General features: G+C 45.6%; 1 protein-coding gene across 4 annotated transcripts in view; it reads left to right on the forward strand.

Moving 5' to 3' along the window:
- The window catches only part of PITPNM3 (PITPNM family member 3), a 526,934-nt gene that overhangs the window by 471,385 nt on the left and 41,567 nt on the right, over positions 1 to 13,982 (forward strand). For all 4 annotated transcript variants that reach the window (XM_075904890.2, XM_075904888.2, XM_075904887.2 and 1 more), the window contains one exon: positions 11,701 to 11,895. In XM_075904890.2, coding sequence (XP_075761005.1) covers positions 11,701 to 11,895 — 195 coding nt within the window. The remainder of the gene's footprint in view (positions 1 to 11,700; positions 11,896 to 13,982) is intronic.

The following is a 13,982-nucleotide window of genomic DNA, read 5'->3' on the forward strand; positions in this document are numbered from 1 at the left end:
GTGCAGTGGTTTTCAGACTATGGACTGTGATCCAGTACTGGGTCATGGTATGTCAGGCACTGGCTCTTGTTGCTGTTGAGGGATCAGGTGGGTGTGCTAAGGCAGGCTCCCTGCCTGTGCCCCAGAAGCAGCTGTCGACAGGATCTGTGCATGACCCCTACCCTGAGCACTAGCTTCACATCCAGTTGGTGGGGACCTGCTGCTGGTTGCTTCTGAGATGCAACATGGTCCATGGTGCCAGGACAGGCAGGAAGCTGCGTTAGCCCCCCTGCTACACCACTGATTGGGAGCCGCTGAAGGTAAGCCCCTCCTGCCCCAGCACTGACCTCCACTCACAAATCCAAAGCCTCCTTCTACACCCCAAAGCTCTCATCCTCAGCCCTACCCCCGACCCCACACTCTAGTAAAATTATGTTGGGTTGGAGGCATCAATAATTTTCTTCAATTTTCTTCAACTATTTTCTTCAACTGGGTCATGAGAAAAAAAGTTTGAAAAATCACTGCACTAGTTCAGTCTTGTTCTCTTTTGTGGTAGTCCCGTTTGCACTCTCAAGCCAAGCAGATTCAGAATATATACTTGAAAGGGGGAGACCTTGCAGGTGTTCGGTTTGTTGCTGCTTGAGTAGCAATTGATTTCTTTGAAATTCGGTTGAACCCACATCTCAAGGCCAACATGCAGGGGGTCTGAATTATAAAACAGAGTCTGTGACCTCTTGTGATTGTAACAGCTTGTAACAGATTTTGTATTAATGCCAGGATAGACACTCCCCGAGTTGTAAATATCTGACTTACCCACATCTGTACATACAAACAAAGCTCCCTAACATGATTTTAATAATTCAGACTTACGAACGCCAATCTGCACATGTGAACAAGTCATTGCCCTCGGAAATATTTGCAGCAGCGTACTGCGTACGTATGTGGCTTGTTCACTGCCTTCAAAGTGAAAGGAGTGTGCATTCATTCCATTTGTGAGCAAACACAAACAAACCCTAATCATAGCTGGTAAGTGAATGAGTGGTGGTAGTGATTCCTTGTATCAAGTAAAAGGAAAGCCACAAGTTTTGAAGTGAAATTAGACTTTTATTTTGTTTTGTTTAATTTTCAGCATTGCAACTTTATTACTTCCTGCTATTTTGCATTGCATATATAGAGTATTTCAGCAACATCATGGGTTAAATAGGTTTTTGTGGGCTAATGTGGGAACCTAATCAACATATATAACATTGTTTCTATGGGACAATGCATAACAAACAACTGACTTATAAATTAACCTTTGGAATATGATCCATTCAGAAGTTGAGGGCTTCCTATAATTGGAGACTCCAATTTTGCCTCTTGGCTTTAAATTTATGTAGACTTATGTCATTGCCAAGTTTTCATAGAATCTATGCAGTCATCGAATACAACCCCCTGTCTAAATCAGGACCAACCCCAACTAAATCAACCCAGCCAGGGCTTTGTCAAGCCGGGACCTAAAAACCTCTAGGGAAGGAGATTCTACCACCCTCATAGGTAACCCATACCAGTGCTCCACCACCCTCCTTGTGAAACATTTTCCATAATATCCAGTCTAGACCTCCCCCACTGTAACTTGAGACCATTGCTCCTTGTTCTGCCTTCTGTCACTACTGAGAACAGCCTTTTTCCATCCTCTTTGAAACCTCCCTTCACGTAGTTAAAGGCTGCTATCAAATCCCTCCTCACTCTTCTCTTCTGCAGACTAAACAAGCCCAAATCCCTCAGCCTCTCCTCGTAGGTCAAGTGCTCCAGCTCCCTAATCATTTTTGTTGCCCTCTGCTGGACCCATTCGAATGCGTCCACATTCTTTCTGTAATGTGAGGCCCAGAACTGGATGCAGTACTCCAGATGTGGCTTCACCAGTGCTGAATAAAAGGGAATAATCACTTCTCTAAATCTGTTGGAAACGCTCCTCCTAATGCAACTTAATATGTCATTAACCTTCTTGGCTACAAGAACTGTTGACTCATATCCAGCTTCTCATCCACTGTAATTCTCAGGTCCTTTTCTGCTGAACTGCTGCTTAGCCAGTCGGTCCCCAGCCTGGAACAGTTCTTGGGATTTTTCCATCCCAAGTGCAGTACTCTGCACTTGTCTTTGTTGAACCTTGTCAGATTTCTTTTGGCCCAATTCTCCAATTTGTCTAGGTCACTCTGGACCCTACCCCTGCCCTCCATTGTATCTACCTCTCCTCCCATCTTAGTGTCATCCACAAGCTTGCTGAGGGTGCAATCCATCCCCTCATCCAGGTCATTAATAAAGATGCTGAACAAAACCAGCACTAGAACCGATCCTTGTGGCACCCCATTTGATACTGACCGCCAGCCACACATTGAACTGTAGAACACTACATGCTGAGCCTGACAATCTAGCCAGCTTTCTATCTACCTTACTGTCCATTTATTCAATCCATACTTCCTTAACTTGCTGGCAAGAATATTGTGGGAGACGGTATCAAAAGCATTGCTAAAGTAAAGGTATATAACATCCACCGACTTCCCCATGTCCACAGAGCCAGTTACCTTATCATAGAAGGCAATCAGGTTGGTCAGGGATGACTTGCGCTTGGTGAATCCATGTTGACTGTTCCTGATCACTATCCCCTCTTCCAAGTACTTCAGAATGGATTCCTTGAGGATCCCTTCCATGATTTTTCCGGGGGCTGCAGTGAGGTTGACTGGTCTATAGTTCCTCAGATTGTCCTTCTTCCCTTTTTTAAAGATGGGCACTATGTTTGCCTTTTTTCAATCGTCTGGGACCTCCCCCGATTTCCATGAGTTTTCAAAGATAACAGCCAAAGGCTCTGCATTGACATTTGCCCCAGACCTATGGATTTGTGTATGTTTAGCTATTCTGAATAGTTTTTAAACCTATGCTTTCTCCACCAAGGGCTGCTCACTTCCTTCCCATGCTGCGTTGCCTAGTGCAGTAATCTGGGTGCTGACTTTGTATGTGAGGAGAGAGGCAAAAAGGCATTGAATACTTCAGCTTTTCCAACATCATCTGTCACTAGGTTACCTCCCTCATCCAGTAAAGGCCCCACACCCTCTCTTATCAGCCTCTTATTGCTAACGTGCCTGTAGAAAACTTTCTTGTTGCCCTGACACCACCTGCGCAACCATTCATTTACTTCCAAGATTCGACAAATCCCAACCTGGACCTTTTCCTACAACAGGGAGGATGGACGAGAACACCACTTGTACCTCAAACTTCCTGATAATTCTTCCCAGTGCTACATAATCTGCAGTGACCCGCTAAAGGTCATTTTAGGCCAGGGGTGCGCAAAACGGCCTCCATGGGCAGGATCTGGCCCGCCACGCAGGTTAATATGGCCCACGGAGGCCTTGCCACTCCCCCGCCCCCAAGTCAAGTAAGGGCTTCCTCCCTCCCTTCCTCGCTCCTCACAGGGCAGGAGGAGATGTCATGTGCTCCCCCGACCCCAAGCACAGCTTGGCCTGGGGACAGGAGGAGCATGCGAAGTTTCCTCCACTTCCCCCCCCCCTCCCCGCCCTGTGAGGAGTTCATGTCATTTCAGGATGAGGTTAGGGCGGGAGGAGGTTTGGAAGGAAGGAAGGGGCCAGGATGCTTCTGGGCTACCCCATCCACAGCCCTGATTGGCCTGGGGGTGGAGGAGTGCGTGAAGCCTCTTCCTGCCCTGGCAGGGGCATGGGTACCTAGTAGGAAGGGGGACAAAGGGGCTCCTCTACGCACAGATCCAACCCTTCTGGCCCCACCCTGGCCCCACCCCTTCTGGTTTAGGCCCTGCCCCTTCTGAGGCAGCCTGGAGCCACTTCAGAAATTTTTGAAGTGGCCCTCGGCCAAAAATTATTGCCCACCCCTGTTCTAGGGAGTATCGTTAGTTCCTACATGGAGACATAGGAAGGGGTAGAGATCTGCAGCCCATTGCCGAAACCCATATATTTCATAGTGGTTATGCTGCTGTCCAAAACTTCTTTTCCTCATAACAGTTTATACTGGAAAGGAGAATCTTCTCCAGGTCCTCTGTTTCAGAATAAATGGGGTATCGTTCAAAATGAGAGTGGTTCTATTGTAATGGTGTGCTTAGCATTCTTTACAGGGGCCTTTATGTGACAAAGTAATGAATCTGGAAACCCAGTTAAAGTGGCTACCACCAGAAAAGGAACTTTATGATGTTACTTACAGGAGGGCTTTTTTCTTGACAGATCCCCCTCTAGACTGCTGCTTTTTGCTGACAAAGTTCTGAGTCAGCAAAACGCGGTGGCCATTTTTATGCAAATTAGCCATGGGATATTTAAATCCCTGCCTCATTTGCAATGTCGACCTGCCTAATCTGCATCCCTCTGCTGACAGAGGGATGCAGTCTAGACATACCCTTAGAGTTCTCCCACAGCCTCAGCTGTGGGGAGCCACATCAGGAGTAGCTCTGTGAACTCTTTATTCTGAAGAATGCCAAAGCAGCACAGCAGTCTCTCCAGCCTTCTATTTGCAGCAGCAGTCTGCCTGCCTCTGTATGCCAAGCAGGGCAGAACAGGAACATTCTAACTTATTCTTTGTTTGTTCCCCAAAGAAAGCAGCCCACTCAGCTGTCAGATACTTCCCTGAGTTTTTAAAGGGGGGGGGGGAGGCACATGCCTGCAGGGCAGCAGAGATCACAAAACACCGAGTACTGCCATCAGGCAGGCATTCTGGGATGTTGGCGGAAGCCAGTTCTCTCAACAGAACAAACATCAGATTCCACACTGGCTCTTTGCCACCAATAAAGGGAGGAGAAAAGACAAAAGTCTCTTGGGGGGCTGGAGGTCTTTTGTCACCAGCATTAGATGTTTTTTCCAACAAAAGTAGCACTGTAGTGCAAATGCTCTCATTGTTTTGTTGCCAAAAAGCTGGTTTTGGTGACAAAACATGCCAGTGTAGACAAGACCTTAGTGGTAAAGATTCTGCCTGATCCACCCTGTTTCTCTAATGTCCTGGAACCAATACAGGAATGCTGCATAAAATAATGTTTGTTCTTTTCTTGTGAGCTCCTTTTATGGAGACGTTCCATTAGATGTCATACTTTATATCTGGTTCACCAGGATAGCTCACTGGGGAAGAAGCAGCAAGAAAGCCCTTCTTTTGTCTTTTTTTATTCTCTAACCTCCCCTTAGCCACAGAGAGATTGCCCTGCTTTTCTGCTTTAACGCGATTCTTTTGTGAGACAATATTCACTGTGGTTTGAGAATACTCAAAACACTGCGTGTTCCCATGGAAACCAAAATTCCGCATATTCTCTCCAAACCACATCTCCCATTATTTGGTGCTAGTCTCTAAGGGTACGTCTACACTACAACGTTAATTCGAACTAACTTAGTTCGAATTAGTTAATTCGAACTAAGATAATTCAAATTAACGGATCTAGACTAAAAAACTAGTTCGAATTAGCGTTTTGCTAATTTGAACTAGCATGTCCACACAGAGTGGACCCTGAACCAAGCTTAAGGATGGCCGGAAACAGTGCCGGCAGGGCATCAGAGGAGGACTTAGAGCGTGGAGATGCTGTCTCAGGCTAGCCGAGGGCTGCGCTTTAAAGGGTCCCGACCCCCACCCCGGACAGACAGTTCTCAGGGGTGCCCCGCTTGCAAAGCAGTCCTGGTTTGGAGCGCCCGGAGTACCCACACTGGGCACATCATAGCACTCGGCCATCAGACCGGCTGCACTTGCCGCAGGCTGCCATTTGGGGAGAGGTGGCAATTGGGGGGCTGCAGGAGAGGTTCCACCCCAAAAGCCCGCAGAGCCAGCCCAGTCCTCCCCATCAGGGGTGCGTACCCCATTCCTCCCTCACCTCCTTCCACTTACCCTTCCCTAGCCCCTTTTCTTGAAGTACAAAATAAAGGACAATTGTGTTCAAAAATGGAATCTGTCTTTATTGAACAAAACTGGGGGAGACTGGGAAAAGGAGGTGGGAGAGGGGAAGAGAGTGGCTGGGAGAGGGGAGGCCAACTACAATGATCAGGGGTTGGGAACAGGTCCCATATGAAGAGAGGCTAAAGAGACTGGGACTTCTCAGCTTAGAAAAGAGGAGACGGAGGGGGGACAGGATAGAGGTCTCTAAAAGCAGGAGTTGGGTGGAGAGGGTGCATACAGAAAAGTTCTTCATTAGTTCCCATAAAGAAGGACTAGAGGACACCAAAAGAAAGGAATGGGTAGCAGGCTTCAAACTAATAACAGAAAGTTGTTCTTCACAAAGCAGAGAGTCAACCTGTGGAACTTCTTGCTGCAGGAGGCTGTGAAGGCTACAACTAGAACAGAGTTGAAAGGGACGTGAGATCAAGTCATGGAGGTTGGGTCCATGGAGTGGTATTAGCCAGGGGGTAGGAGTGGTGTCCCTGCCCAAGGTTTGTGGAAGGCTGGAGAGGGATGGCACGAGACAAATGGCTTGGTCACTGTCTTCGGTCCATCCCCTCCAGGGTCCCTAGGGTTGGCCGCTGTTGGCAGACAGGCTACTGGGCTAGATGGACCTTTGGTCTGACCCAGTACGGCTATTGTAAGCTCAGGGCTCAGGGTCAGGGGTCTCACTGGACACCCTTGATTTTCATGCACACCTGCTCCTGGGTGGCCAGGCTGGCAGCTCTCCTGCCCTAGCCAGCCACCTTCCTGTGCCTAGTGCGGAGGTCGTGGACAAGGTCCACGATGTCCACACTAGCCCAGGCAGGTGCTCGCCTCTTGCGGTCCCAGGCAAGCTCCCGGGAGCCACCAGCCTGGTCCCGGGAAGAGGAGAAGGGCTGGGGGGCATCGGGTGGGTGGCTCGAGCCGTGCCAGGTGCAGGGTCTGCTAGCTGGGTGCTGGCAGGCTTGCACCTGGCATGGGCACCGTAGCCAGCCCGTGCCCCTTTAAGGGGTCCGGGGCCGGGAGGGGGGCAGATGAGTTTCCCTGGTTTTGGCCAGAGTGGCCACCAGGGAAAGCTGGGGAGGGCTAGCCTCCCACTAGTTCGAATTAAGGGGCTACATAGCCCTTAATTCGAACTAGTAAGTTCGAACTAGGCTTAATCCTCGTGGAATGAGGATTACCTAGTTTGAACTAAGTGCTTCGTTAGTTCGAATTAAATTCGAACTAACGGAGCGCTAGTGTAGCGCCTATGAAAGTTAGTTCGAACTAACGGATGTTAGTTCGAACTAACTTTGTAGTGTAGACATACCCTCACTGCTTTGCCAGGCTCAACTGAGACAGAGTTCTAGTGCTGTCTTTTCTGGTTGAGATGTTCAGACTCCTTTAGACGGTTTCAATGTGTGTTCACGGATAACCCGTTATGCTGTTTTTATTTCCCTGTTAATGCTGTCAAGTTTTAACAGTTCCAATAATGTGCAGATAGTTTAAGCTTCAGATGTATTTTTTAGAGGGAGATTTTAATTATGCCCCTAAAAACTGGGGCTTATCATGACTATGTGGGCAAGCTCCATCGCATTCCTCTCTGTGTGAATGTGGTGTGGTGAAATAGTTGTGCAGTTCAATACAAAGGAAGCTGCTGACACCTGGATGTGGGAAGGCAAACCCAGCGTGTTATGTTATTTCTATGACCTTAATGGGATCAGGGCCCCACCATGCTAAACACTCCACATGTGATAAAAGAATCTAAATTGACAGGTCCAAGTGGGGAAAACAATAACTTGCCCAAGCACACATAACAAGTCAGAGACAGGAACAGAACTCAGTTGTCCTGAATGTCTGTTAAGTTCCCTTTGCAGTAGACCCAGTGGTTCTCAACCCACAGCCCATGGATCAGTTGCAACCAACCAGCACAGAGCTCTGGTCCATATGTCCACCTCAGGGCCATAGTGGTAGTATATATATTATGTGGATGCAGCCCACATAATACATGGAGAGTTGCCCATGCCATCCACGATGTTAAGGAGGTTAAGATCCACTGCAATAGACCATTCTGCTTTCATTGCTCTACTCTCTGAACTGGGTCCCATTTTCTGCTCTTGCCAATATATTAGGGCTTTGTGATGTTCAGTGAAAAACATGGAATGTTCTGCCCACTTGTCTGCTCTTGATTAGCATTCCTCTCTTATCATACATTCCCATCCATCTGGTTACCAGTTGTGCTTTAACACTCTGTCGCTGTTATTGTAACTTCCTGCCCTTCAACTGTGTATTTAGGGTGGATAAGCCACTTTAGCCAATGTGTTATTGGTCACACTTGATATTAATGACATATTTGTAAGTGGCTGATAATGTCATGTACATAGGTAGTGTTATAGATGGTTACAAGCACATCACTACAGGGTGCTGTCCAAGGTGATAAGCCATTGTGATGAGCAACCTATTGAACTGTTGACCCTATCTATCCTTAACACATGATTAGCAGATGTTTGAATAAATTTTGTCTTTATAAGCTACTTATAAATGTATCCTTAATTTAAAGCGTGACTGTGAGCACTCACTCACATTCTGGTCATGCCTACAATATTAAGCACTGCCTACATGGTATCCATTCCAAGCAGCTTGCAATCTAAAGGGACACTCAGCATATGAAGGATGGGGGAGATGCATATCATCAGAATTTGTTTAATTTCATTTACATTATTTGTTCATGTGTGGGGGAGATGGGAAGAAAGTTGATCTATTGTATAAAATAAATATACATTCAAATAAATCCACATTTAACTATGCCCAGTTATGCTGTCCATTGGTAGTCGGCCAGTCCTTTTATATGAGTCACAAAGAAGCAAGAATTCTGTAGATAACAAGACATGCTAGCAGTCTCCAAAGCATCACTGTCAAACCATTACAGACTTGGTTTGATAGTATCAGGGGAATAAAGAAAGCAACATCACAGGAATAATGTCAGTCTCCTACTTCTCCACGTATTTGTACTGCCTAGGTAAAATGAGGGTGAAATCCTTGCCCAAATGAACTCAACAATAAAACTCCCATTGACTTCAATAGAACATATGTCATCATTTTCAAAGGAGTCCTATTGCGCTGTAATTAGCCCTGTAACAATTTGTGCAAAAACTTGTCTGTGGGCGCAGAAATGGAAAAGTTAGGGAAGCAGATGTTTAATAGACTTCCCCAATTTTGGCAACTTTGTATTTAGCTTCCCAACTGGGACTATTAACATGTGCACTCTGCAGCAATCAAGAAGAGCAATGAGATATGTAAAAATAAACCTGTTTTATTTTAAGGTAACAATTCTGGTCTCAGACATTTTGCTATTATTGTATTAGCTGCAAATGTAACTTTTTTTCTCAGTTAGAATAGGTCAGCAGTAAAACCACTTGGTCATGATCTTTTATCGCATCCAGAGCGGATTCCTTAAATCTGTTTACTTCTGTCACACTTCCTTTTATTTGCAATAATTTATTTTTTAGTGGAAGAGCAGGCAGTATGTTGGGCAAAGGTAATGGATGGTAATGCAGTAAGTTGGAGCGTATGAGATAAGTCAGAAAATTCACTCTCAAAGAAAGATGTTCATATGAACCTTTCACAGTCAGTGAATGACCTCAGAATTCCTTTAATTTAATAACAAGGATTTCATTTTTTCCATTGGAAAAAAGGCATTTTTGTGATTTAATAAATTTTAAAACTAAAATTGGAGTGGAAAACACAGGAGGAGGAAAACACTCCAAATTCACCGAGTGTGAGAATGTTACTACTTTCTGAACTACAGGGAATCATGTGTAGCAATACAAATAATGTACCATTGTCTAAGGCCTTGTCTACACTAAGGGTATGTCTAGACTACAGGCTTACGTCGACATAAGTTTTGTTGACAGAATCTGTCGACAAAACTTATGTCGACATACAGCATCTAGACTACATCCAGTTCTGTTGACAAAGCAAGCCGCTTTGTCGACATAACAGTGTGAACGCAAAGGACAGTGTAGATTCACTAATGCCTTCTATCAACAGAACTCTGTCGATAAAAGGCGTTATTCCTCGTAGAATGAGGGTTACATACGTCGACAAAACTGCTGAGTTTTGTTGACGTTATGTCGACATAACTCAAAGGCAGTATGGACGCAGGTATAGTTTTGTCGACAAAAGTCCACTTTTGTCGACAAAACCCTGTAGTCTAGACACACCCTAACTGGGAGATCAGTGGTATGGGGATTGATCTCGCAGGGATTGATTTAACAGGTCTAGTAAAGACCCACTAATTTGACTGCTGATTGTGTACCCATTGACTGTGGTACTCCAATGAAGTGAGAAAAGTAAGGGGAGTCAATGGGAGAGTTTCTTCTGGAGATGCTGTGGTAATGCGAATTAAGGAATGTCGACTCCAGTTATGCTATTCAGGTTGCTGGAGTTGGGTACCTTAATTTGACATTGCTTCCTTGTGTAGATCTGGCCTTAATGGCATACAGCACTTAAACTGTTGGATTAACGATGTGCCACATCCAACAGAATGAAATTTACCCCTGTGGAATGGGCCAGCGTTAGACCTATGCACCATATGACAAGGGGCAGATTCGCTTTCTGGGGCTATTTTAATTAGGGGTTTCAGAGTGTGGGAGGGAGCTGAGTGCAGGAAGGTGTGAGGGCTCTGACTGGGGATGCGGAATGCAAATTAGACGTATAGCAATTACTAATGAAGCAGGGATTTAAATCTCCCCCGCTTCATTAGCATAAAAATGGCTGCCGCTTTTTTTCGGCTCGGAGCTTTGCCGGAAAAAAGCGCCAGTCTAGACGCGGATCTTTCGGAAAATAAGGCCTTTTCCGAAAGATCCCTTATTCCTTATTTTAAGAGGGATAAGGGATCTTTCGGAAAAGGCTTTATTTTCCAAAAGATCTGCGTCTAGATTGGCGCTTTTTTCCGGCAAAGCTCCGAGCCAAAAAAAAGCGACAGCCATTTTTATGATAATGAAGCGGGGGAGATTTAAATGCTTTATTAGCAATTGCGATACGTCTAATTTGCATCCCTTTTATGAAAAAGGATGTGATCTAGATGTACCCCTGGAGTCTGGGGCACTAGCCGTGCTTGCTACCTTCTTTACGCTGGCCCCGGCTTTTAATCTACTGAAAAACAGTTGTTGTGGCACAGGTGGGCCTTGGAATTGTTATAGCATTGGGGGAGCTCAGAAAGAAAAAGGTTGAGAACTACCTGCCTTAGAGGAGCCAGTTTATCTAAGAGCTAAGCACCCACTGTCTGAAAATCAGGCCCGTTTCAAATGTAATTGGTCACTAAAATGGAAGCCTCCAAGATCATTAGTCACTTTTGACAATTGAGGCCTAAGGCAGCTAATTCTCGTTGGTTTTCAGTGGGAGCTGGTAGCCTCATTCATATAGGCTCCTTTGCTTATGCTGGCTCGCTCTTGAAAGAACCTCACCCGTAGTCTTTCTTCAGGTGTAAAGCCGATGGACCCGGGTTGTCAGCAGGTGGGACTGAACTTGGCATAGTTAGGGGCTAAAACTATGTGCCTCTACTGCACGAGCTAAAAGCCTTTTAGAGCCGACTTCACTTGCCCTTCTCAGTGTCTTTGGGTTACACAGGCAAATGCCCAGGGCTGGCAACAGACTGAAGGCTTGGCTCCAGGCCACGGGTGAAGGGGCGGGTCCCAGGACAGTCTCAGGGCAGCCAGCTCTCAGCATTGCCTGGACTATGTTATGCAGGGCTCTAGTGCCAATCGAAAGGGCCCAGAGCCCACTGACTTCAATGAAATTGTTACAAACAAGGCTCTTCTTCCTTTTGCTTTTCTTTTTTAAAACATGCAGCGGACACGCTCCACAGCCAGAGCGCCCTGCTTCTTGAGACCAGCTCCAGGATCCCACCCTCCTCTCCAGAGACTCCAGAATCTCTAGACACACTGAGCCAAGCACAAGGAAAGACAAGGAGGACAAGCTTGGTCAGCATGAACAGTGAAACCTCAGGGTCGACAGAGAGCTTGCCATCCACAAACATCTCCAGTAGTGAGTGGGGCTTCGCCGTGTTTATTTGTGATACAGTGTCAATCCTTCCAGCTGCTTCAGGAGGTTTATTTTGAAAAGGAAATTGGCCCTTTCCCAAAATACTGGAATTGCTTTGAAGGGGTCTAAGCAGTTGGAAAGTTAACTAATCCAGGTTCATTTTCCCAATTTATAACGTTGAGGGGGGGTATTTGTTTTTGGGAGTGGTTTTCTTTGCATTTTGTTCAGGTAAAGTCTTTAAATTAAGGTCATGCTTTTTATTAAGGGTATTTTATATGCCATTTATAAGGAGTAAATTTTAATAGGTGTTATAAGCATGTTCTGGTCATGAATGTTGTTGAATTTTTTTAACCCAGCAATTAGTCAAACTGTGGGGTTTCATGGGGATAGAATTAGGTTATTTATTTGCAAAGACTGTACACACTTCCCATGTCTTTGAACGCAGAAGGAATCAAATGGCAGGAAATGGTTCAAAGCACCAAGAGCTCTCTTTTCTGCCTTCACCAACTGTCTTCGAGTCAGACTTTGTGCTTTCAGCTGCTCCTACAGGCTTCCACCTCCTCCCCCCCCCCCTCTGTGCGGGTTTGTCTTCATATACAATACTACAGCCGCTGCCCACTTTAGCACTTTAGTGAAGATACAATCACAGAAGTCCCCTTGGAGTTGTCCCCTGGTTTGCTGTACATGCCACCGATGCCCACCTTCTTGCTCTGTGGGGCTCCCCTGTACCCTGTCCTGGGCCAGGTACTCTAGTCTTCTCTAGAAAAGGTATAGAGTTGGGCTAACCGCCTCCCTTCAGAGGAGCACTTCTGTGATCTATCCTGTCACAAGTCCTATGCCAGTGGGAGAGCTTTTCTCATGGATGGGGTTAGGTCGGTTTCACTACATGGCTCATGTAGGTTGGATTTTTCACTCAATGAACAACACAGTTGTACTGATACAAGTCTCTAGTGTAGACACAGTCTTAGTCTATTCTTGGCTGACCTCAGTTTTTGTGATCTCTCTTCTTCCCCCTACTCCACCCAAAATAATACAGAGTCAAAAGCTTGTGGGTGGGTTCACATACACCTTTTATCTTGGGGGGGGGGGGGTTGGCTTAAAGTTATATTAATTGAACATTGAGTTCACACCTATCAATCTCAAAGGGATTTTTGCTCAACCCATAACAAAGTTTGGCCCAACTCGTAACAGTAGTATGTGTTATAGGTGATGATAAGCAAATCAGAAGAAGTGCTATTGATATTTATCAGCACCGCATTGGCCTGATGAGCAATACTAATCTATAAGGGTATGTCTACACTAGCCCCCTAGTTCGAACTAGGGAGGCTAATGTAGGCATTTGAAGTTGCAAATCAAGCCCAGGATTTAAATATCCCACGCTTGATTTGCATCTTCCCGGCCGGTCGCCATTTTTGAAATTTACAAGTCCGGACTAACTACCCGCGTCTACACATGGCAGGGACCCGCTAGTTCAAATTAAAGCCCTAGTTTGAATTACCTGTTAAACCTCATTCCAGGATAACAGATAGTGTGAACTAGGGCTTTAATTCGAACTACCAGGTCCCTGCCGCGTGTAGACTTATATCCCGGGCTTGATTTTCAACTTCAAATGCCTACATTAGTCCTCCCTAGTTCGAACTAGGGGGCTAGTGTAGACATACCCTAACTGATTGATTAACCCTTTTTGAGAACATGTATTATTCACAGATTAACCCTTTAAGAACTGTATGTGAGGGAATTCTTAATATAAAAGTGACAACATTAAGCTAGTGATTTTCATTGTGTATGGTCTTCAGGCACTGTAATTTATCTTCATTTCTATGATGGCAGCATGCAAAAGACCGCCGTTAGAATCAAGGCCCCACAATGCTGAGAGCTGTAGAGATTCTCCCTGGCCTAATCAGTGTTCAACCAAGGGTACAATTTGCGCTGGAAACAGTTGAGTAACTGCTTGAAACCAAATACTAGACTGTTTTTGATTAATGAAAGCATAATGATTAGTGTTAGGCTTTGTAATGTCTTTTACAGGAACCTAAATTTTGGGTCTGAGCAGCCTGAGAGAATCTTTTTAAACAAGTCGCCTCAGATTA

This window comes from Pelodiscus sinensis, chromosome 21 (genome assembly GCF_052426305.1).
Source record: "Pelodiscus sinensis isolate ZL-2025 chromosome 21, ASM5242630v1, whole genome shotgun sequence".
Lineage (NCBI taxonomy): Eukaryota > Metazoa > Chordata > Testudines > Trionychidae > Pelodiscus > Pelodiscus sinensis.